Raw genomic sequence first — 25,000 nt, forward strand, 5'->3', positions numbered from 1 at the left:
CTTAACATTTACCTTTTAGTTTAAACAATGTCCTTAGAAACCTGTAAAGTAGAGTACGCCATGTTAGCTGTTTATTTCGTCTTTTGTTTGTGTGTTCACTTTTTTCAGTTGTGTATTTGTGTTCTTTAAAAACAAATACACTTAGTCTTACGTTTGGTTCCAGGTTCCTAAAAATAATTCAGTTTTGATTTATGATGATAGAATTATTCAATACTAAGGATTACATGTAGAGAAAATATGTTTAGTAAACTAACTGCAGGCTCTGTGAATGTAAACAAATCCCCCTCCTCTGAAACTGTATATAGTGACACTTTAGGCATATTCTGTCAGCGTACTGTATGTCTCTTTTGTGTTATGCCTTTCAACCCATGAGTAATGTCATTGATGTGATTCAATGGAACTATGGTTAATCCACCACACCCACACTCGCACACACACTCGCGCACACACCTGCACAGACACACACACCTTCACGCACAAACACACACACACAGACGGACACATGGAGAGACACGTAGACACACACACACGTAGACACACGCACACACCTTCACGCACAAACACACACACACACACACACACGGAGAGACAAACACACACACACATACACACCTTCACACACATACACACACGCACACACACACTCACACACACACACACTCGCGCACACACACACGCACGCACACACACACACACACCTTCACACACACAGCCCCACCCACACATGTAATAACCTGTACTCTTTTGTGTGGGAATCGTATGTAGTGCAGGGCGTGTAGTGGATAAACCGGTTATTGAAATAGGAGCGGCCATTGTTATGAGCTTCAACAGAACAATAGTGTCTGGGAAATCTTTTTCATCCGAAGCCAAGGCTATTTTCTCCCTGTTTAAAGGTGGAGTCAGTGATTCTGGAGAACGCTTGTTGTTAAAATCACTTTTTGGTCAAAATCAGTGAATATCTCCTCATGATCCGCTACCTGTCTGTACTGTGTGTGTGCTGAAAACTAATCAGTGGTCATTTTTTTTTTTTTTTTAAATTTAAAAAAAAAAAATTTAAACCTTTATTTATACAGGTAAATCCCATTGAGACAGAAGACTCGTTTGCAAGGGAGACCTGTTTTCCTTTCCCACGTTACCATTCACACACACATTCGTACACCGATAGCAGGCTAACTATCGACATTCACACAAGGCAAGGTGGGTTAAGTGTCTTGCCCAAGGACACAACAACCATGACACAGGTGGCAGGGCGGGGATCGAACCTCCAACCCTTTGATCATCGGCCGACCCGCTCTACCAACTGAGCCACAGTCGCCCCAAAATACTATTGTAATATTTAATTTGCCATGTTCCAAAATATATAATACACAGCCTAAGCTCTGTAAACAAAGGGTATATGTAAACAAACGGGGGGCACACAGTAGCTCGGAACATGCCAGTTAACAGAGCCTATGCTGTGTATTAACAATGGATTTTATTTTCCAGCGCACACAGTATGGACAGGGTAGCGGATCATGAGGAGATATTCACTGATTTTGACAACAAGCGTTCTCCAGAATCACTCAGTGCGGTTACATGGCACAACTAGATTGGATTATCACATATATCGAACAAGACACTCGAACGGACCGTGTCACTTGTCTGAGTATACATGGCCTTTCAGAAATCGGATAAATGTCCGATGCATGGCTGTCTCCACTATGCTAGGTGGCGCTGTAGCCCTTTCAACCATGCTTTCAACAAGTGGTTTTAGAGCCACGTCCGGTTCTCTTCCGTCAATAACCCATGGTGTAGCCTATCACGCGCAGGCACACAAGCACAGAACGAGAAGTCCGATATGCGATGTCCGATCCTTGTATACATGCAGAGAGAAAGCCGACAATGAACGAAATATCTAGGTGTTCTTATCCGACTTCTCTTGTCCGTTATTGTGCCGATTTGTGTCCGAAGTAGATCGGATAAAAGGTGTTTACATGCAGGTTAAAAGTCCTGTTGAGGTCTTATTCGTTTAGTTATCCGATTATGAGTCTGCATGTAAACGCACTGACTGACTACACCTTTAATTTGCCATGTTCCTTTTCTAAACTCATTGAAAGGTGACGACAATGTTTTTTTTTATTGTTGACTTTTCCGTGTGTCCACATTTCTGCCTTCACACCCACGGGGAGAATGTACTGTTGACACAAGGAAACTATTACTCACACTTACCAGGAAAGCAACCTTTGTACTGGACTGTAGATAGGGTTATAATATGGTAGGGCCGTTGCTTCTGTTGAAAAGTAGGGATTTTTTTACGTCTTAAATGCAATAACCCCCCCTGTCCATTTCAATGTATAACTTTTAATATAATGTATAATATAACTTTTCCATGTTTGACGGGACATTTTCAATATATTTATAAAATTAGACAGTATGTAAAGGCAAGGCAAGGCAAGTTTATTTATATAGCACAATTCAAACACAAGGCCACTCAAAGTGCTTTACAGGGGCAAGATTAGAATACATAAAACACATTAGAAGACATTTAAAAGCGAATGAAAAGAAGTAAAACATTTAAATAAAATAAAAAGTACAGGTTAAAATGGAAACAGAATACACAATATGTACAATTTTTTGGTCAGAATTATGATTTAATTTATTCTATAAAATGATTATTAAGTACCTTTTTAAATCACTTTTACAGACATTAGTATTTTTGACCGATGTGTGTAAGCTAAAGGTGCACTATGTAACTTTTGGTGTGTGTCAGAGAAGTGAAACGTTTTCTAAGGTTTATTCTCATAACTGAATAAACAAACTTTTTCTAGTACTTTAGAACAGTTTGACCGAAAACAATAGCTGTTTTTTGAAAGCTTAACTTTTTCAATATACTTTGAGACCGGTTATCGGTCCATGTGTGCACTGAAGTGAATTCAAATTGGTACACTGTTTTATCCAATACATACGAGTGATTTTTTTTATTTCTATTAACGATTTTTATTGACATTTTTGGAATTTTTAAACAAACACTCACAATCCCCCCCACAATCCTTGGAAAAACATAATAATAAAAAAATATTAAAAAAGATATAAGTGAAGTGAATTCAAATCAGCAGCATGTTTTGTCCAATACATACGATTAGATAGATTTTTTTTCTCTCCGAATAACAATTTTTATTGCAGTTTTTTGAATTTTTAAACAGACAATCACAACCTCCCCACCCTATACAATCCTTGGAAACACATGAAAAATATATATAAAAAAACATAGTAAAAAATATACAAGTGAAGTGAATTCAAATCAGCATGTTTTATCCAATCGATACGAGTGAATTATTTATTTTTTATTTTTTTCTTTTCTTCTCAGACTTGCAGACAACATGTCGGACTCCGACTCTGACTCGGACTATGGCAACGAATGGGATTACCACGGCGACCGGCCCACTTGTCTCGTAAGTTATTCACCAATTATACATTTCAAAATAAGAGCATTTACTCTCTGTCTGTCTGTCTGTCTGTCTGTCTGTCTGTCTGTCTGTCTGTCTGTCTGTCTGTCTGTCTGTCTGTCTGTCTGTCTGTCTGTCTGTCTGTTATCTATCCATCTTCCTCCTGATAGTTAGCTTGCACCCTGCGTGGTAGCTGCTGCTGCTATCGGTGTATGAATGTGTGTGTGTGATTGGGTGACTGAATGTGTACAAAACAATGTAAAGCGCTTTGAGTCTGTGAAAAAACAGGGAAAAGCGCCATATAAGTGGAGTCTATCTACCATCATTTCTCATTCGCTTTTCTAATGTCTATTCTATACTCAATGTATTTTAATCTTGCCCCTGTAAAGCACTTTGAATGGCTTTGTGTCTGAATTGTGCTTTAGAAATAAACTTGCCTTGCCTTGCCATTTTACAATTTACCTTTATTTGATGTTATTATTTATTTTCATGTTGATAGTTGTTTTTTGTTTTTTTTAGATTTTTTTTTGGCATTTTTATGCTTTATTGACAGTGTAGAGACAGAGTTGAAATGGGGCAGAGAGGGGAGTGACATGCAGAGAACGACCGCGGGCTGGAATCGAACCCGGGTCCGCTGCTGGCCGAGGCCCATGGGGGGGGGACGCCCTACCAACTGAGCTAAGGGCGCCCCTTTAGTTGTTGTTTTCTGTTTGTTGCTGATACACTTTTCTTTTGTTCTTTCCCTCTACAGAGAAGTTTGAACACACAAGTAGTTTATGATGACGCCGCTCATCTTCCACCAGGTAAGAGGCTTTCAAATCTTAAAGGTGTAGTCAGCAATTGTTGCCAAAATCACATTATTGCAGAAAAATCATTGAATATCTCCTAGTCATGCGCTACCTGTGTGTGTGTGTGTGTGTGTGTGTGTGTGTGTGTGCTGAAACACAGTCCAGCGTTAATACACAGCCTAGGCTCTGTAAACGGGCATGTTTCTGGCTACAGTGGGCCCCCTTTGTTTACACACTTGTTTACAGAGCCTAGGCCTTGTATTGCCACACGATTTTTTTTTTCAGCACACACACAGTAGGGACAGGTAGCAGATCGTTAGGAGAAATTCACTGAGGTTCTCCAGAATCACAGACTGCCAACTTTTAATTAGAGGGGGGGGCGAAAAGAAAACAATTTAAACATTTAGACAGTGATGTAGAATGGGTGAAAGTACAATATAGCCTAAATAAAAACAGTTACAGGTAGAGTTCGGCAGATTTAAGATAACATGTTTAAATTTGTTAAAGGAAATGAAGGTGGAATGACAAATATAACACACTCCATGCGTTCCAATCCCCATACTTCCCTACTATTTAGTATGTCAGAAAAAGATTTAGGATGTCCCAATACATGCACGTCAATTGTAGTATGCTGAAAATACATAAATGCCCCACTAACTCCAATAGCATTTTGGAGTATTAGTCTTTATTCTTGACATTTCTCGACATAACGAGAAAAAAAATCTTCCTTATCTGATTTTTTTCTTCTCTCCTGTCGGTGGCCCTAAAACTCTTCTGTACTTTAGTATGTAGTGTAGTAAAAAAGAAGAAGTATGTGATTTGGAACGCAGGCATAGACATAGGCATTTTAAGACAAACACAGTAAGTACGAGCTCCATTATTTGAGCGGTGTGATGGCGCAACACGCCCAAATAAGGTTTTGGAAAGTGGGTCAAATGTCATGGGAAATCCCTGGAACAGTTTAGTCACTTTTGGCTCAGGTGAGAAGCTGCTCACTGCAGAGCTATTTGGCTGAACGAGCTCCAGCACGCATGAAAGAAAAGTGTAGGGCTGTGTTCGCAAAGCCCTACTGACGTCCTACTCCATACTAAAATCCCCACTGACGTCCTACTCCTACTAAAAGCCATACTAACGTTCTACTCCTACTAAAGCCATACTAACGTCCTATTCATACTATAAGCCCTACTAACGTCCTATTCATACTTAAAGCCCTACTAATGTCCTTCTCATACTGACGTCCTACTCATACTAAAAGCCCTACTGACGTCCTACTCATACTAAAAGCCCTACTAACGTCCTACTCATACTAAAAGCCCTAACGTCCTACTCACACTAAAAGCCCTACTAACGTCCTACTCATACTAAAAGCCCTACTAACGTCCTACTCATATTAAAGCCCTACTAATGTCCTTCTCATACTAACGTCCTACTCATACTAACGTCCTATTCATACTTAAAGCCCTAGCAACGTCCTACTCATTCTAAAAGCTCTACTAACGTCCTACTCATACTAAAAGCCCTACTGACGTCCTACTCATACTAAAAGCCCTACTAACATCCTACTCATGCTAAAAGCCCTACTAACGTCCTACTCATATTAAAGCCCTACTAATGTCCTTCTCATACTAACGTCCTACTCATACTAAAGGCCCTACTAATGTTCTACTCATACTTAAAGCCCTAGCAAGAAAAGTGTAGAACTCTCACACAGAAGACATGGGTTGCGTTGTAAAAGCCCTACTAACGTCCTCCCACCTACATACTCAACATGTATATACTACATACTGTCTACTTAACCATCCATTGTGTATGCGAGGTTCGTCGGACCGTTTACACTGAAGTATACAGAAGCAATAAAGAATAAATAAAAAAAACTTCTGTCGTTTGAAAAGACGCAATGCATTGTGGGGCGGTTGAGTAGGAGAAGTAACCAATCGATCCATACACAAAATCTTCTCCGGAAGTTAGTACTCATCCGGGCATTTCTAAAAAATATACCTATCGTTGGTAATAACCGCTAGTTTTTGTAAATGTTTTGGGAGTTGTACCTTCAACTCCCAAAACAGTGGCGAAGTGGGTAGGGAGGTCGCCTCTGGAGTGCAGGGTCGGAGGTTCGATCCCCCGTCTCCCCGCCACATGTCGAAGTGTCCCTGAGCAAGACACTGAACCCCAAATTGCTCCCGATGGTTCAGAGAGCGCCTTGCATGGCAGCTTCTACCATCGGTGTATGAGTGTGTGTGTGAATGGGTGAATGTGGTAAGATATGTAAAGCGCTTTGGGGCTGAGAAAATCGGCTAGAAAGCGCTATATAAGTCAAGTCCATTTACCATTCTATTTATTTCAAGGCTTGTGCAATTTTTCAAAATAAAATACATACCGCAAAGAAACCAGGAAGTGCCAGAAACTCGCTGGTTTCCTTCCAGTATGTATTTGATGCTAAAATAGCATTAACCCTGCGTTCCAAATCACATACTCTTTCTTTTTACTACACTACATACTAAAGTACAGAAGAGTTTAAGGGCCACAGACAGGAGAGAGAAAAATCAGATAAGGAAGATTTATTTTCTTCATGTTGAGAAATGTCAAGAATAAAGACAAATACTCCAAAATGCTATTGGAGTTAGTGGGACATTTATGTATTTTCAGCATACTACAATTGGCGTGCATGTATTAGGACACCCTAAATCTTTATCTGGCATACTAAATAGTAGGGAAGTATGGGGATTGGAGTGCAGGGTAAGTATAAACGAAACAGTGCAACATAACGTGGTAAATAAAGAAGTCCCAACAAGCACACAGGAGCTTTTAGTTTAGTGATGTTGTAAATGTTTATCTTATGACTGTCAGTGGAGGCAGGCTAATGCTCCCCTTGACTACCAGTGTTTGAGCTAAGCTAACTAGCGATGAGCGACCTTTACCCATTTCCTTTTTTTTTTTTAAAGATATTTGTTTGGCATTTTCAAGCTTTATTAGACAGTACAGAGTTGAAATGGGGAGACAGAGAGAGAGAGAGAGAGGGGGGATGACCTGCAGTAAAGGTCCACAAGTCGGATTTGAACCCGCGACCACTGCAACGAAGGCCTGGAGCCAATATGGTACGCGCTCTATCCACTACGGCATTTATCTTTTGACCTGCTCCCCTTGACTACCAGTGTCTGAGCTAAGCTAACCTGTATCGCGACCTTTGCCCATTTCGAAATCAGAAAACTGCACACACAGTTACAGGCACTGTTTCTGACGCCCTTTCTTGTGCCGTAGAGTGCGGGGGGAAAAAGCAAAATATTAAAAAGCGTTGGACTATCCTTTTACTATGAATTTACTCCCCAAAAAATTCAAATTCACCTGTGGCCCTCAGGTAAAAAAGCTGCTCGCTGCTGGTCCTGCCTCATCTGCATACAGTTTGTGCTTCACATCTGGATCTAACCACAAACCGATCAATTGAACAATAACTGCTTTTACAAACAGTTTGAGTAAAGCTACGATAGTGGTGCCTAAACGTGCTAGCGAATGTTACTGTGTAAGCGGGTTAATGATGCTAAGGTTAGCATCGTTAAGTTAGCGTAGCATAACCACCTATAGTTTATGAGCGTTGACATTTTTATACAACCAACAGTCTATGGATGGGACTTAATAATGTTGCAATGCAGTAAGAACTTTTTTTAAATTTTTAATTAAAAAAATAATATTTTTGGGAATTTTTTTAATTTATTTGACAGTTTTTTGGGGTGAAACCGACCCAGGCCGGATTCGAACCCGGGTCTGCTGCTACTAGGACCGAGCCTAATAGGGGTGTGCGCTCTAACCACTACACCACAAATGCCCCCGTTTAAAAAATATATATAAATTTAATTACACAATTAAAATATTATGTACAGAAAACAAATTAAAGGAAAGTTAAAGAAGTTATAAACTAGTTCATTAGGAAATTAAAATAGTGCCGTAAAAATTTAGTTTAACTCTCGCATGAAAAACAAGCTGCTACCGACTGACTCTGTGTTCCAGTTACTGTCTCCTTCAAAATAAAAGCCAAGCCGAGTTTCGCCAGTTAAAGGAAGAGTCAGCGATTCTGGAGAACGCTTGTTGTCAAAATCACTTTGTCAAAATCAGTGAATATCTCCTAATGATCAGAAAATTGTCCGTACTTTGTGCGCGCTGAAAAAAACCTCCAGTGTTAATACATAGGTTGCGTTCCGAATCGCATACTTTCTACTATATAGTATGTAGAAAAAAGATTTAGGATGTCCCGATTCTTATGGCCAGATTTAGGATGGTTAGAAGTACCCGGATGTCCTACTTCATGCGGCCAAGATTGTTAGTGTTGAAAAGTGCATCCTATTTGGGCGATTCTGACCCACAATCCAGTGCGCACGTGAAGTGACGTAACATCAACGAAGCCTCCATATGAAAACAAACGGGGATGCGACGGATATAAAAGCAAGAGGCAAGATCAAGGCACAATGTTATGATGAAATAAGAGAGTAAAGTATGTCCCAATAGTATGCCTACTGCATCCTAACTAGATTCTTTTTATCGTCGAATGTAGTATGTAGAATAGAAAAAAGAAAGAGTATGCGATTCGGAACGCAACCATAGCCTAGGCTCTGTGAACGGACATATTGCTAGCTACGGCGTGCGCCCCTCTTACATGTTTAGAGCCTAGGCTGTGTATTAACGCTGGATTTTTGTTTATCAGCACACACACAGTACAGACGGGTAGCGGATCATGATGAGATATTCACTGATTTTCACAAACAGGCATTTTGTCAACAAGCGTTCTCCAGAATCACTGACTGCACCTGTTTAAATGCTTTCATATGAAGGAAATTTTGTATAAGAAGTTACGGTACGATACAGATAGGCTTTATTCACGTAGATAGCCGATTGATTTTTGGTTGTTGTTTTTGGCGGGAGTGAGGATTTGATAATTGATCTTAGGCAACTGTGTGTGTGTGTGTGTGTGTGTGTGTGTGTGTGTGCCCTACTGAAATAGTACTCCCAAGTGACTCAGCAAACTTTGAACACATAACAGTTTATTTTTATTTTTAGTTAAACATTACAAAATGTTGGTTCTTTTAAAACAAATTCAACACAATTTCATCGGTCCAAGTTTTTCCACTTAACACTTTTAGATTTTGTTTTCAGAAAATAATAAACACACACACACACACTCACTCTCACTCACTCACTCACTCACTCACTCACTCACTCACTCACTCACTCACTCACTCACTCACTCACTCACTCACTCTAATGTTATTCATACTCTGTGTTGTTTCAGAGGAGATATTCGATCGTTGGAGCTGCATCCCCATAGACACTCGTAAGGAGGCGGCTCAGATGATGAAGGTTTGTGCCTTCTGGCTTCCCATCCTGCTGCAGCGGGAAGTCTCCACCTCCACAGTGGCATGGGCCTTTCAGATCGGCCTCATCGACTCAAAGTAAAAATACATATTTTTTTTATTCATTTTTAAAACTTATAATTATTATTTTTGTAAGTTAACTTTTTTTTTTAACTTTTACAATTTTTTTATTTTTATTTTTTTACTTTTTCTTGTTTTTTAATTTAATTTTTTACTTTTACTTATTTATTTTTAAATAAAATTTTTCACTTCATTTATTTGAATTTTTTTGGTCGGTCTCATCGACTCAAAGTAAAAATACATATAAGTGTGTTATTTGGTAGCTGAATACATATTTTTTTATTAATTTTTAAAATGTATAATTATTATTTTGTTTTTAATTTTTGTAACTTAACTTTTTTTCAACTTTTACCCATTTTATTTGTTTTTTTTATTTAATTTAATTTTTTAACTTTTTCTTGTTTTTTATTTCATTTATTACTTTTACATATTTATTTAATTTAAATTTTTTATTTTTACTTATTTATTTATTTTTTAAATTTAATTTATCCTTTGTCTTTTTTTTAATAGTTTTTGATTGGTCTCATCGACTCAACGTATAAATACATATACGTTTTATTTTGTATCTGAATATTTTCATTCACAATTTGTTTGTAGGCTATTTATCATTTTTTTACATTTCTTTTTAACTAATTTTATATTTTTAACTTTTTTTTTAACTTATTTTATTATATTTATTTATTTTAAATTGTATTTTATTACTTTTATTATTATTTTATTTTAAACATTTTATTGACAATTTTTTAATTTGAACATAACACCCAATCATACAAAAATACATTGGCAATTTTCTTTTTTTTTTTTTTTCAACAGTCCATCCTTTCATATTAAATCTTCAGTGTTTGTAACTGGTGAACATTTTCTTTCACAATTTTTATTTGTATTTATTAATTTTTATAATATTCTAACAGTTTTTCTTTCTTCTTCCAGTCCAGATCTCAGTCTGAAGCAGATTCATAAGATCGACATATTGGAGGCCATTCTCAAAGCTCTGGAGATGGGAACTGTAAGTTAACTGTGTAGTGGTTTAATAAAAAAAAAATATATATATGAGATTAGAACCCATTTTACCTGCGTCGATAGGGTTGCCGCAGTAGCACTCACCCATTACTTACCCTTTTTTAAAAGATAATTTTTTGGCATTTTCAAGCTTTATTAGACAGTACAGAGTTGAAATGGGGAGACAAAGGTCCACAGGTCGGATTTGAACCCGCGACCACTGCAACGAAGGCCGGAGACGATATGGTACACGCTCTATCCACTACACCCAAGCCAATACATAACTTGCCAACATTTGCACAAAACGGGATTTTGAAAATTGGGGGAGACAAATCCCTTCTGTCCCCAGTGAAAATTACGCCAAATATATATCGTATAATGACCTGGCAACGCTGACGCAGCTGCCAAAATGCACAACAAGAGGGAAGTTGCCAAAATGACACACACTACTACGCAAGGCAAGTTTATTTCTAGAGCACAATTCAGACACAAGGCCATTCAAAGTGCTTTACAAGGGCAAGATAAAAATACACAATACACATTAGAAAAGCGAATGAATAAAACATTTAAAAGCTAATGAATAACATTTAAATAAGATAAAAATTACAGGTTAAAATGGACACAGAAAAGTCTTCAGACTCGATTTAAAAGAGCTGAGAGTTGCAGCAGACCTCAAGTTCTCTGGGAGTTTGTTCCAGAGATTTGGTGCATAAAAACTAAAAGCTGCTTCTCCTTGTTTAGTCCTAACTCTGGGGACTGTAAGTAGACCTGTCCCAGACGACCTAAGGAGCTATGTACGGCTCATAATGTATCAGCAGATCAGTAATGTATTTTGGCCCTAAACCATTTAGGGCTTTATAAACCAACATCAGTATTTTGAAATGAGACATTAAACTGACTGTTTGTTCTTTGTCCCTTTCAGTTGAAGAAAGACGCAACGAAGCACGTGATGTGGATAAGCAACATGTTTAGTAATGTAAGTCTGCAGAAAAAGTGACTTTATACTTGTGTGTGTGTGTGGGGGGCTGTGCGTGTGTGTGTGTGTGCGTGCGTGCGCAGCTGTGGTGAAGTGTGTAGGGCGGTCGTCCACTGGGTTACAGGGTCGGTGGTTGGATCCCCGTCTCCCCGCCACATGTCCAAGTGTCCCTGAGCAAAGAGACACTGAACCCTAAATGTCTCCCGATAGTTAGCTTGCACCCTGCGTGGTAGCTGCTGCTGCTATCGGTGTATGAATGTGTGTGTGTGAATGGTAACGTGGGAATGGGAACAGGTCTCCCTTGAAAAAGAGTCTCCGGTCCCAATGGGATTTACCTGTAGAAATAAAGGTTAATGAAAAATTTATTTAAATTCAAGTTGAAGTACATAAAACTGTATTTGTTCCAATAATCTAATGATTAAGTTTTTTTAATGCATTGTTGATACACATCCTAGGCTCTGTAAACGGGTATGTGAACAAATAGGTGAAGTATTCCTTTAAAGGAATACTTCACCCATACAGAACCAGCGTTCTATCATTATAACATCACTATTATAATATAATGAATGAGGTTTTTCTTCCCTTGGCCCAGCTGTCCTGTTAATCCTAATCCTACATTTTACCATGCGTGATGTCACACATTAGCCTGGAAATCCAGACCCTGAATATCTTGAACGATAGAGGGTCTGGCCACGATCAATAGTAATTTCCAACTCAAGGGGTGGCTCCTACTCGTGCATTTCAAATGCCACTGCACGCAGTTGGATAGCACTACAACCAATCAGAGCGATGCACAAGGTGACGTATTAAGCCCTGTTCGTTTCGGCAAAACAGAACATTCCACTTACTTGCTAATGAAATATTTGAGTGCCATCTTCCAAATCGTAAATGGTCGAGGCCAAAGCAGTGTCAAACTCACACAACATATCCGCAGCCATCTTTGATGTTTACTATCACGGCTTCGACGTCGCATGCACGTCACTGTCGTCATCCGGTTACGTCCTCCCCAGAGCACCATATAAAGGGCTCTGGCGCGCCCATATTAGATAGAACCAATTGAAACGTGAGTCTGGTCTTCTTGAAAAAGCTTCAACGGAGAGTGTCCAGACCAACAGGCGCAGCAAATTTAATTCTGGTCTGGGAATGCCAGGCTAGTCACACATAGTAAAATGTAGGGTTAGACAGTGAGACCATAAAACACTCTTTCTGCCTTTTCTCAGGCTAGGATGAACCGATTTCGAATTTTTTTGCACGTTTATACTACATAGGATCTCAGAGTTCAATACACCTTCATATTTCCACCGGTGAAGTAGGTTTTTAACTTTTTATTGTTACTTTTACTTCTAGCGTTCCCCGCCGGCGCTGGAAGACGCTCTGCATTGGTTGGAGCGAACCGGAGAACCAGCGATCAGACGGAGAGTCAACGAGCTGGGACACCAACACTGCTGCTTCACCGCCCTGCACCTCATCTTCACTGAGTGTAAGACAGACAGATAGATAGATAGATAGATAGATAGATAGACAGACAGACAGATAGATAGATAGATAGATAGACAGACAGATAGATAGATAGATAGACAGACAGACAGACAGACAGATAGATAGATAGATAGATAGATAGACAGACAGACAGACAGACAGACAGACAGACAGATGCTGCTTCACCGCCCTGCACCTCATCTTCACTGAGTGACAGACAGACACGCATATAGATAGATAGTTAGACAGGCAGGCAGGCTCGCAGACAGACATACAGACAGACAGACAGACAGACAGACAGACTCAAATACACAGACACTCACTCACTCACTCCATGTTTCTACAGTAGCACAGAACGGACAAATTTAACGTGTGTGTGTGTTTGACGATATTACACACACTGTACCTAAATTTCAGCTATTTTACAGAACAGAAATGTGCAGAGCTTTGACACCATTTGCAAACACTGAGGCCTGTAGAACAAGTATGTTGAGATAGTTAACAAACACACACTCTCTCTGACTGACAGACAGACAGACAGACAGACAGACAGACAGACAGACAGACAGACAGACAGACAGACAGACAGACAGACAGACAGACACCAACACTGCTATGTTGATGGTTTACAAACTCACACACACACTCTCTCTCTCGTTTTGCTTCCCAACAGTTGCTAAGTATATCCAGGACATGGGTTCGGACTTGGAAAAGACCATGAAGGCGCTGATGGCTCAACCACCCGCCAGTCTTCTGAAGGTAACACCGACTACACACACACGTATCTTTAAAGGCCTACTTCACCGGTGGGAATATGAAGGTGTGTTGAATTCTGAGATCCTACGTAGTATAAATGTGCAAAAAAAATTGAAATTGGTTCATCCTAGCCTGAGAAAAGGCAGAAAGAGTGTTTTATGGTCTCACTGTCTAACCCTACATTTCTCTTACTGTGACATCACAGTAAGAGAAATGTAGGGTTAGACAGTGAGACCATAAAACACATTTATACTACATAGGATCTCAGAATTCAATACACCTTCATATTCCCACCGGTGAAATAGGCCTTTAACTTTGTATTAAAGGTGCTCTTTTCAGTTTTGTTAATTCTAGCGCCCCCCTTGTGACAAAAGCGGTAGTGTTTTTACTACGCCAGCTGTTGTTCCTGGGTGAGTGTATACCCATGACAAAGGCATAAAGAAACTATAAAAAAATAGCATTCTTTGCACTGATGGTCTCGTTTTGCTGTTACATGTAATTTTAAGATCATCAGAGGAGAAATGAGACTGATACAGAAATATTTAAAAGTTCCTCGGAGCACCTTCAATGTGTGTAGCACAGAAACCACTGTAGTCTATGGACGCGAAATGCTGTTTTTCCAAAAGACCAAAGTGCGATAACAAAAATGATGCATACACAAAATAAACCCCAAGTAAAAAAAAAACACAAACAAAAGCAACAAACACAAAATGTTAAGAAAATAAAAAAGTTGCAGCCCTAGCCCTCCTTATTTTTTTTATTATTTTTTTTTTTTTAACCTTTATTTCTACAGGTAAATCCCATTGAGACCGAAGACTCTTTTACAAGGGAGACCTGTTTTTCCTTTCCCACGTTACCATTCACACACACATGCATACACCGATAGCAGGCTAACTATCGACATTCACACGAGGCAAGGTGGGTGAAGTGTCTTGCCCAAGGACACAACAACTATCACACAGGTGGCAGGGCGGGGATCGAACCTCCAACCCTTTGATCATCAGCCAACCCGCTCTACCACCTGAGCCACAGTCGCTCCCGAACAGTCGCTTACGCTCTCGTGTGTGTGTGGAAAAAATAATAATACATATTTGTTTTTTCCTTTTTCCAGAAAAGTGAAGAAATGAAGAAGCTAGGAAATGCTAACTTTGCAAGAGAGAAGTATGACGACGCTGTTCGTTATTATTCCGACGCCATCAAATTTTTGTAAGTAGCAATTTAAACATAATTTTCTTACACGTGAAACTTCTCTATACTCACTCACTCACTCACTCACTCACTCACTCACTCACTCACTCACTCACTCACTCACTCACTCACTCACTCACTCACTCACTCACTCACTCACTCACTCACTCACTCACTCACTCACTCACTCACTCACTCACTCACTCACTCACTCACTCACTCACTCACTCACTCAGACACACTCACTCACTCACTCAGACACTCACTCACTCAGACACACAGACACACACTCACTCACTCAAACAGACACACACAGACACACAGACAGACAGACAGACACACACTCACTCACTCAAACAGACACACTCACACACACACAGACACACACACACTCACTCACTCACTCACTCTCTCTCTCACACACACACACACACACACACACACACACACACACACACACACACACACACACACACACACACACACACACACACACACACACACACACTCACACACTCACTCTCACTCACACACTCATACACACACTTTCCCCCCTTCCCCCACACACAACCAATTGCTTATTCCATCCACACCTCTCAGATAGGTAACACCTTGTCTAGTGCTGTCTATTGTTTCATACCAGACTCGCCCTCCTGTGCTAAATCACTATATCCTCAGGGGCACTTTACACGACAACACGAAACGGTGCAAACGCGGAAATATTCCCGCGGTTGCATTATATCATGTACATGAAAACGGCAAACGCAGGCATGAAACCGCAGGTTTTTGAGATCTACTCCCAGGGAGGATTTTTTGGAAAACACAACGGTTTTGGTTTGTTGTAAACACCGAAACCATTTCCCCTGGTAACGCTGACGTCACGGCTCCACTTCACGTATGCGTAGTCTATAACATTTGCTGTCAAAATACCCACACGCGAGTTATAAAGTTAGAAGACAACATAACATGCAAGGTGTCTCCGCGGCACCATCACTGTGATCAGCGGAGAGTGTCGTGCAGGGCTTAAATAGGCCTATAACTCTCGCCAATTTAGTCTATAGTCTATTAGTAAGTTATTGATACCATGCACCCGCCACTTTGTCTGGGGAAAGATTTGTGCTCTGCCGGTTTTTCTGGCAAAATTAACGTGTGCAGCTTCTATATGCCAGGGACACGGCTCTCTCTACATTAAAAAACACTATCCATAGTTCAGCGCGCAGCGGTTAAGTTACTGTTCAACAAAAGGAGCGTTAAGGCTACGGCTTCACAGTAAAAGCATTTCACTGGCTAAACATTAATAGCATTTCACTGGACAAATGTGAGTTGACTTTTATTTTGAAGTACGCCTAACAGGAAAGTATCCGCTCACGAAGCCCCTTCACTATCAGCATGTCTTCTCTTTTCACGAGTTCAATGCGGTGAAATAAGAGGACAGAAAGCTTGTCATTTACAATACTTGTAACCCCAAGCTTACACCAACCGATTTATGAACGTTAGTGGCATTAATTTTCGGTTACAGTAAGGTTTTATGCATCAAATTGTACCGGAAAAGCTATCTACTAGGCTAAGTGTCACCACTGACCATTGGCTTGCATGCTTACAACAGCGATTTCGTCCCGTTTCCTCTGAAAACATGTGTACGAGTGAAGATGTCAGATAAATTGTGTCTGAACGGGGTTTTTTTAAACCAAAAACGGGAAAACTGTCACGTTTTCAATGTGTAAAGTGCCCCTATATCTTCAGACCGTCTCAGCATTTTTCACCTCAAATTGGTCAATCCAACCAGACAATTGGGCCCTGCGTTCCAAATCACATACCCTGCGTTCTGAATCGCTTACTCTTTCTTTGTTCTATTCTACATACTACATCTGATGATAAAAATAATCTAGTTAGGATGCAGTATGCTACACTTGGGACATACTTTTACTTATTTATTTCATCATAACATTGCTCCTTGATCTTGCCTCTTGCTTTTATATCCGTCACATCCCCGTTTGTTTTCATATGGAGGCTTCGTCGATGTGACGTCACTTCACGTGCGCACTGGATTATGAGTCAGAATCTCCCAAATAGGATGCAGTTTTCAACACTAACAATCTTGGCCGCATGAAGTAGGACATCCGGGTACTTCTAACCATACTAAATCTGGCCACAAGAATCGGGACATCCTGAATCTTTCTTCTACCATACTAAATAGTCGATAGTATGCGATTCGGAACGCAGGGAGAGTGTGATTTGGAATGCAGGGTTTATTTGAAGTCGCCATAAAAGTCCCAAACCAGACATTGCAGACTCCAGGCACCCTGCTGTTTATACCCCATCACCTCTCAACGACACAAGCTTCAAAGTACAGTCTCACACACACACACACACACACACACACACACACGCTCATTCACACACACACGCTCATTCACACACACACCCCCACACACACACACTCGCACACACGCTCATTCACACACACACACACATGCTCATTCACACACACACACACACACACACACACACACACACACACGCTCATTCACACACACACGCTCATTCACACACACACACACACACACACACACACACACACACAAACACACACACACACTCACACGCTCATTCACACACACACGCTCATTCACACACACACGCTCATTCACACACACACCCCCCCACACACACACACACTCGCACACTCACGCACACACACACTCGCACACTCACGCACACACACTCGCACACACACACACACACTCGCACACACACGCTCATTCACACCCCCACACACACACTCACTCTCTCTTACACTAAGCATCTCATTGGCTGCTTGCTGATAAGACAAACCCTTCTGATTGGATGAGAATGCATTTGGAGAGACAACTATAAGAGACAATGCATTGCTCTCATTCTTTGCCATTCAACTTTTTGCTGTGACACAAAGTATCTCACGCTTAACCTGAGAGCTGAAAGTTCCTCGGAGCACCTTTTTTTATTTATTTTTTTATTTTGGATTATTTTTTCATGGGCGTTTTCAAGCAGTACAAAGTTGATATGGGGAGAGAGACAGAGAGAGAGGGAGAGGATGACCTGCAGTAAAGGTCCACGGGTCGGATTCGAACCCCCGACCGCTGTAACGAAGGCCCGAGCCGGTTTAATACGCGCTCTATACACTACGCCACTGCAGCACCATTTTAACTGTCTCATTGTGTTCGACCCTTGCAGCCCTGACAACCACATCTATTATGGAAACCGAGCTCTTTGCTTTATCCGGAGTAAGAAGTATTTGTAAGTATCATCGCTTCATTTCCAAATATTTAAACCCAGTTTAATTTAGAAAAGCTTTGTTTTGTCCTGCACCACATGTGCAAAATTGTTTAAAGGGGCACTGTGTAACATTTTAAGTAATGTATTAGCTAAAATCAATATCCTCATTCATAAATATGTCCTCCTTGGTGTAAAATCACCTCTGCCAATAATCTGAATTATCCTCCTGAGCGGAGAATTACAAATATTAATATTACATTTTGTACATTGAGAGGGTAAGTCTTATAGAGGAATCCATGTTTTTGGAATGTCATCAGGTGCATTGTTTAAAATTTAGAATTGTTCTTGTCCTTGAAGGCCACTGTAGCTTCTGTTATTATTCGAAAGGGTTGGGGTTACCCAGGGAGCGTTGCATTCTAGAACTTTGTAGAACTTTCTTGATGTCATATTACACACTGCACCTTTAAAGAAAAACTAATAAATACGAAAATAGAATAATATAATTTTTATTTATTTTATTTTTATGTTTGTTTTGATTGTGTGTGTTGTGGAAATTAATTAAAAAAAAAAAAAAAAAAAAACGCTCAGCAGGATAATTCAGATTATTGTCAGAGGTGATGTTACAACAATGAGGACATATTTATGAATGAGGATATTGATTTTAGCTAATACATGACTTAAAATGTTACACAGTGTCCCTTTTTAAGAAATGTTTTAACCACAAATTAAAAAAATGTTATGTCATTTTTTTTTATACAGAAAAGCAGTTGGTGATGGAAAAAGAGCTATTCTTATAAAACCGCTCTGGGCCAAGGTAATTATTTATTTTTATTCTGGTGATCTAGACATTAAACTACTGGGTTAAAAAAGGTGTCAAATGTACCCTTTTATTAACCAAAATAGCTACCCCTCTGCCTTGCCTTTTTTAAATGCATTGTGTGCTTGTTAGGGTCGCTACCGCTACTGCAAGGCCTTGTTTTCAATGTGTGTGTGAATGGGTGAATGTGTACAAAACAATTAAAAATGTAAAGCGCTTTTGAGTGTGTGTGGAAAAACCAGGGAAAAAGCGCTATAGAATGCACGCAAAATTCAAGTGTTGAGATTTTATAATGAAAGCGGATGGGACGGAATCTTCAAGGCTAGATTGAAGGACCAACTGACAGTGTAGAATTTGTGAATAAAATAAAAAAATTAAAATGTTCAGCTCGCTCTCACTCGCACAAATCTAACTCCACACGTATAATTTTAATATCAAAATGTAGGTAATATTGTTCCGATCGCTGACATTTGTCTATGGAACCAACCACTATAGAGTTAGTGGGTGACTGTGTCTCAGTTGGTAGAGCGGGTCGGCCGATGATCAAAGGGTTGGAGGTTCGATCCCCGCCCTGCCACCTGTGTCATAGTTGTTGTGTCCTTGGGCAAGACGCTTCACCCACCTTGCCTTGTGTGAATGTCGATAGTTAGCCTGCTGCTATCGGTGTATGAATGTGTGTGTGAATGGTAACGTGGGAAAGGAAAACAGGTCTCCCTTGTAAAAGAGTCTTCAGTCTCAATGGAATTTACCTGTAGAAATAAATAAATTTTTTTTTGTGTTTTTAGGGTCACTACCGGTACTGTGAGGCCTTGTTTTCCCTGGGAGAGGTGCAGATGGCTGTGGAAGCGAATCGTTTAGCTCGTAGTCTGTGTAAAGGCAACGCAGAGGGGATCAAAGACCTCGAACAACAACACCAGAAGTTCATCTCGGAAATGGAAACACTCAAAGGTATTTTTTTATCCCTAAATCTCTTAGGCCACGCCCACACGTTAAAGAACCTACTTCACCGGTGGAAATATGAAGGTGTATTGAACTCTGAGATCCTATGTAGTATAAATGTGCAAATTTTTTAGAAATCGGTTCATCCTAGCCTGAGAAAAGGCAGAAAGAGTGTTTTATGGTCTCACTGTCTAACCCTACATTTTACCATGTGTGACATCACATTATGGGAAAATGTAGGGTTAGGATTAACAGGACAGCAGGGCCAAGGGAAGACTGAGGGAAGACAAACCTCATTCATTATATTATAATAGTGATTTTATAACGATAGAACGCCGGTTCCATATGGGTGAAGTATTCCTTTGACTGACTCTAACTTGTGCTTTGATTTCAGCTACACGGCTTAAGAAAATTCAGAGTAAAAGGTACGTGTGTGAGTCTCTCTCTCTCTCTCTCTCTCTCTCTGTCTCTGTCTCTGTCTCTCTCTCTCTCTCTCTCTCTCTACCTCTCTCTCTCTCTACCTCTCTACCTCTCTACCTCTCTCTCTCTCTCTCTCTCTCTCTCTCTCTCTCTCTGTGTGTCTGTCTCTGTCTCTGTCTCTGTCTCTGTCTCTGTCTCTGTCTCTGTCTCTGTCTCTGTCTGTCTCTCTCTCTCTCTCTCTCTCTCTCTCTGTCTCTGTCTCTGTCTCTGTCTCTGTCTCTGTCTCTGTCTCTGTCTCTGTCTCTCTCTGTCTCTCTCTGTCTCTCTCTCTCTCTACCTCTCTACCTCTCTACCTCTCTACCTCTCTACCTCTCTACCTCTCTACCTCTCTACCTCTCTCTCTCTCTCTCTCTCTCTCTCTCTCTCGTGTGTCTCTACCTTTTTACTACACAATATTAAATAATGATGATAAATGATCTAACATGTATCGTTGTTATTTTTTCCCTATAAACCCGACAGCGCTAAAGACAAAGCAGCAGAGCCCCGGTCTCAGTCTGTAAAACCTTCAAACAGCGATGCATTAAATTATCGCTCACCTCATAAGGTCAGTCAATATTTGGAGCTACATTTTCTTATTTATTTATTTTTAACACTCGTGGTGTTGTGGTTAGAGCTCTCCCCTTCCCCCATAGAGGCTGAGACATTATATAAATGCAAGGGTGTGACCAAACAAACCCCAGACGACTTATAAAGGATGCCCACCTAACATTAAAATACAATAAGTAAGGTAAGAAATAAAGTAAAAGAAAAAGACAAAAAAATTCAATAAAATACAAAAATAAATGGATAAGATAAAAGAAAAGAAAAAAAAAGAAAAATTCATGTAACAAATGAAAATACAAGCACATATAAGTTCATATAGTAAAAAAGAAAATAACTAACAAGCAAAAAGACAATATAACAGTCAGTACGTTTTTAGGATGCTATATAAGATGTTCAAATGTTGGTTTGTCTGTTTGTTTTGTGCCTGGTTGTTCTCTCTGTGAAAAGATGTTTTTTATGACGCAATCATGCTCTGAGCTCAGGCCACAGATCCCCATGGGGACAATAAACTTTTTTTTTTTTTTTTTTTTTAGTCTTTATTGAACATGGTTAAAAAAAAAAAAATAATACAAACATAAATAAAACAATTGAGCAATAAAAAAGGAAATAATTAAAAAAAAAAAAAAAAAAAATGGGATCCTAAACAACAAATACATAACTCAAATAACATAGTTCATGTTCAAAAGGGATAGGAAGAAGTTAAAAAAAACTTTTCTGGTCCTACCCCCTCTTACTTTTTATAATTGTTTACAAAAAATAATAAAAAATAAACTTCAACCTAACCAGACGATAAATCGATTAAAAAAAATAATAATAATCTGTATTTGTAATTCTACCTTTTTGTAAGTGTGAACAGTTATATTTTCGAAAATAATTGACAAGTAAAAGGCATATAGGCACAATTTTAACATAGATAATTTGTGTCCCCCCCCTGCCAGTTTTCAAATCCTGTTTGCCACAATATAAATAGTTAGTTTATTGTAAGCGAATTTGATGTGATTGATTTGAGGCTCCATGTTATTTTCTGTATTATTTAAAGCTGGTTTTGCCAGCATTTTTAACCGTTTTCCTAATCTGTTTTTCTTGGTAAATAGGCTCCCTACACATTTTCTATTGGAAACGTCAAGAAGGTTGGCTGACTAACTTGTTTTGCTCATTTTTACTATTCATCTGACAACGTTTTTTTTGTCCTTAATTCTCTTCACCAGAATACACCAAATTGCTTCTCTTAAATGTTCAAATCACAAAAAAAATCTTCCGAAATTCGGACTTCTCACCTTTTTCATGGCTTATGAGTTTGCATGCCTGATAATTGCCTAAATCATATTTACTCTACTTTTACTCTACATCTACTCTACTCTACATCTACTCTATTCTACGTCTACTTTTCGTTAGCCTAATAGCATAATTGGCTAAGTCATATTTTAAGGGTTATAGAGCAGGGTAAAGTAGATGTAGAGTTAAAGTAGAGTTGAAGAAGACTGCAGGAAGTAGTCGAAACATGTCAAGGTACAAACAAATGAATACTAGTCTGTTTACATGAACATACAAGCTTAGAGTAAATATGATTTAGGCAATTATACTATGAGGCTAACGCAATGTTGCTATTCTATTTTCCAATGCAGTTATTCAAGTTGAGCGATTCACATTCATGTTGTAGTGGTTCATGTTGACCCTTTAAAGGTCCACAGTAGCTCCTGTTTGAACACTGAGTTTGTTTGGTGAAGTGTTAATCATTGAATCGTGTGTTGACAGGTGACACAGGTTAAAACGGACAAGCAGTCAGGTGAGTTTTTTTTTTTTTACTCACCAAAAGTCAAAAATTGCAATATTTTGTGTCTCAGTGCTTGACAAATGATAAAACATTATATATAAAAAATATATAAAAATTGCAAAGTTTTTTTGCCTCCTGTCTGTCTGACCTTAAGATATTTAAAAACTTCTTTCTCTGCAGGTAAAACTGAAAAGACGTCTCAGGCAGATATGGGCTCTAAAGACAGTAAACCATCTAAAAGGTGAGTAGTAGCCCGGGTATCAATATATAAGAATATAGGAGACCCCCCTCTCCACCCCTCCATAGAGTCTCAGTCCTCTTCACAGCAGACCCGGGTTAGAATCCAGCCCGGGTCGTTCTCTGCATGTCATTCCCCTCTCTGACACATTTCATCTCTGTCTCTACACTATCAATAAAAGCATAAAAATGCCAAAAAAATATCTTAAAAAAAATCTAAAAATTAATGTGACTGTCTCTGTATTTTCTGATGTGCTTTCAGCGAGTTGTCGTCTAAGAACGGTAAAGGAGATGCGAGCTCTGCTACGAAGAAGAAAACCAAGAACAGGAACTCACCGACTGAAATGAAAGAGGAGGTAACGTTGCTAATGTTTCACATGCTTCAACTGCAAATAACAATTTTACCACTAATCATTTTTACACACATAATTTTATCCTGTTTAATTGTATTTTCTTTTAACATTGATGCCTTGGGGACTACAGATGAAAAAAATTGACTTCTGGCTAATTCTGGCATTTTTAACCCATGTATGACCATGTGTTTTATTAATTTGCACTGTCCCCTTCTGTAATAAACTGGTTTAGCGCCTTTTCACACTGAGGGCCGGTTTCACAGACATGGATTAAGCCTAGTTCTGGACTAAATTGTACCTTCAATGGACAATCTCCGTTCAAAATTCAATTTAGTCCAGGACTTGGCTTAATCCATGTCTGAGAACTGGCCCTGAAAGTTCTAGTTATATAGTCAAGGCAAGGCAAGTTTATTTCTCTAGCACAACTCAGACACAAGGCCACTCAAAGTGCTTTACAGGGGCATAACATACATCAAGATTAGACATTAGAAATGGTATTTAGGCGATAGTTTAAAAACGAAGAAAGATATATTCTTAATGCCTTTGTCATGGGTAAACGCTCACCCAGGAACAACAGCTGGCATAGTAAAAACACTACCTGCTTTTGTCCAAATATGGGCGCTAGAATTAACACACACTGAACGTTCCTCGTAGCACCTTTTTTAACTTACTGTGATGTTTTTATTCCATCAGAACCAGAAAATCGCACAGAACCAGAAGACTGTCCCGACGGAGAAGCCAGAGGAGAGTACAGCGGGTAAACCAGGTAAAGCCGGAGTGCTGATGGAGCTGAGGTCTGTGGTGCAGGACGCTCACTCTGCTTTAACAGACCAGCGAAGCCGCAACGCAGAACAGGCTTTCAACCAGGCGCACTCCATACTCAACACCAACACACACAAGGTAAATATCACACTTTACAGGGTTACCATGGTTTTTCTGAGTTACCTCTCTCTACCAATTAAATATCAAAGACATTCCCCCAACAAATTCCCCCCAAAAAACTTTATTTATTTTTCAACTTTGTTCTTTTTTGGAGCACTTGGAAATAAATTTAAAATGAAGTTACTCGTTCTTAAGATGGTGCAAGTGTTTGTTTGTGTGTGTGTTGTAAAAGAAAGAAAAAAAAAAGACAATAAACACCTTATTATATATATATATATATTTTTAAATGTTAGCATAACTTTGAGTCATAAAAATGTAATCATCTAGATATTTTGTCATAATTCATGCATGAGAGGGTTCAATTAACATTGAGAAAAATGAAATAATAGTAAGGGGTTATAGCGAAATGCAATTTAAAAAAAATACTGTCATAAAAGTGTTGAAAAAAATTAAATCAGGTTACTCTTCTCTTCACAAACCATTTTGTGATCATTGTTTAAGTTCATTACCACTAGACATAAGAATGTTTTTAGGATTGTTTTTCCCTGTTATGTTTCCTCAGGAACTTGGTCTTTCCAAACTGGACGTTCTGTTGCTTCTGTACGGACGAGCCACGGCGCTGACTGACATCGGACAGCCAGAGGTAAAGAGAGAGTGTGTGTGTGTGTGTGTGTGTGTGTGTGTGACTG

At 39.3% G+C, this 25,000-nt stretch overlaps 1 protein-coding gene across 3 annotated transcripts in view; it reads left to right on the forward strand.

Annotated features, from left to right (window-relative positions):
* The window catches only part of ttc3 (tetratricopeptide repeat domain 3), a 55,457-nt gene that overhangs the window by 871 nt on the left and 29,586 nt on the right, over positions 1–25,000 (forward strand). For 2 of the 3 annotated variants that reach the window (XM_080041357.1, XM_080041358.1), the window contains exons 2-20: positions 3,347–3,431; positions 4,177–4,228; positions 9,492–9,651; positions 10,564–10,639; positions 11,555–11,608; positions 12,956–13,088; positions 13,761–13,846; positions 14,955–15,049; positions 18,245–18,307; positions 19,046–19,100; positions 19,889–20,051; positions 20,437–20,467; positions 20,982–21,066; positions 22,160–22,195; positions 22,821–22,851; positions 23,020–23,080; positions 23,339–23,432; positions 24,123–24,329; positions 24,874–24,954. In XM_080041357.1, the coding sequence (XP_079897483.1) occupies positions 3,360–3,431; positions 4,177–4,228; positions 9,492–9,651; positions 10,564–10,639; positions 11,555–11,608; positions 12,956–13,088; positions 13,761–13,846; positions 14,955–15,049; positions 18,245–18,307; positions 19,046–19,100; positions 19,889–20,051; positions 20,437–20,467; positions 20,982–21,066; positions 22,160–22,195; positions 22,821–22,851; positions 23,020–23,080; positions 23,339–23,432; positions 24,123–24,329; positions 24,874–24,954 (1,635 nt within the window). In that variant the 5' untranslated portion in view covers positions 3,347–3,359. The remainder of the gene's footprint in view (positions 1–3,346; positions 3,432–4,176; positions 4,229–9,491; positions 9,652–10,563; positions 10,640–11,554; positions 11,609–12,955; positions 13,089–13,760; positions 13,847–14,954; positions 15,050–18,244; positions 18,308–19,045; positions 19,101–19,888; positions 20,052–20,436; positions 20,468–20,981; positions 21,067–22,159; positions 22,196–22,820; positions 22,852–23,019; positions 23,081–23,338; positions 23,433–24,122; positions 24,330–24,873; positions 24,955–25,000) is intronic. The other variant, XM_080041359.1, reaches the window with a different exon arrangement.

This window comes from Ammodytes marinus (genome assembly GCF_949987685.1).
Source record: "Ammodytes marinus genome assembly, chromosome: 14".
In the NCBI taxonomy this organism is placed as follows: domain Eukaryota; kingdom Metazoa; phylum Chordata; class Actinopteri; order Uranoscopiformes; family Ammodytidae; genus Ammodytes; species Ammodytes marinus.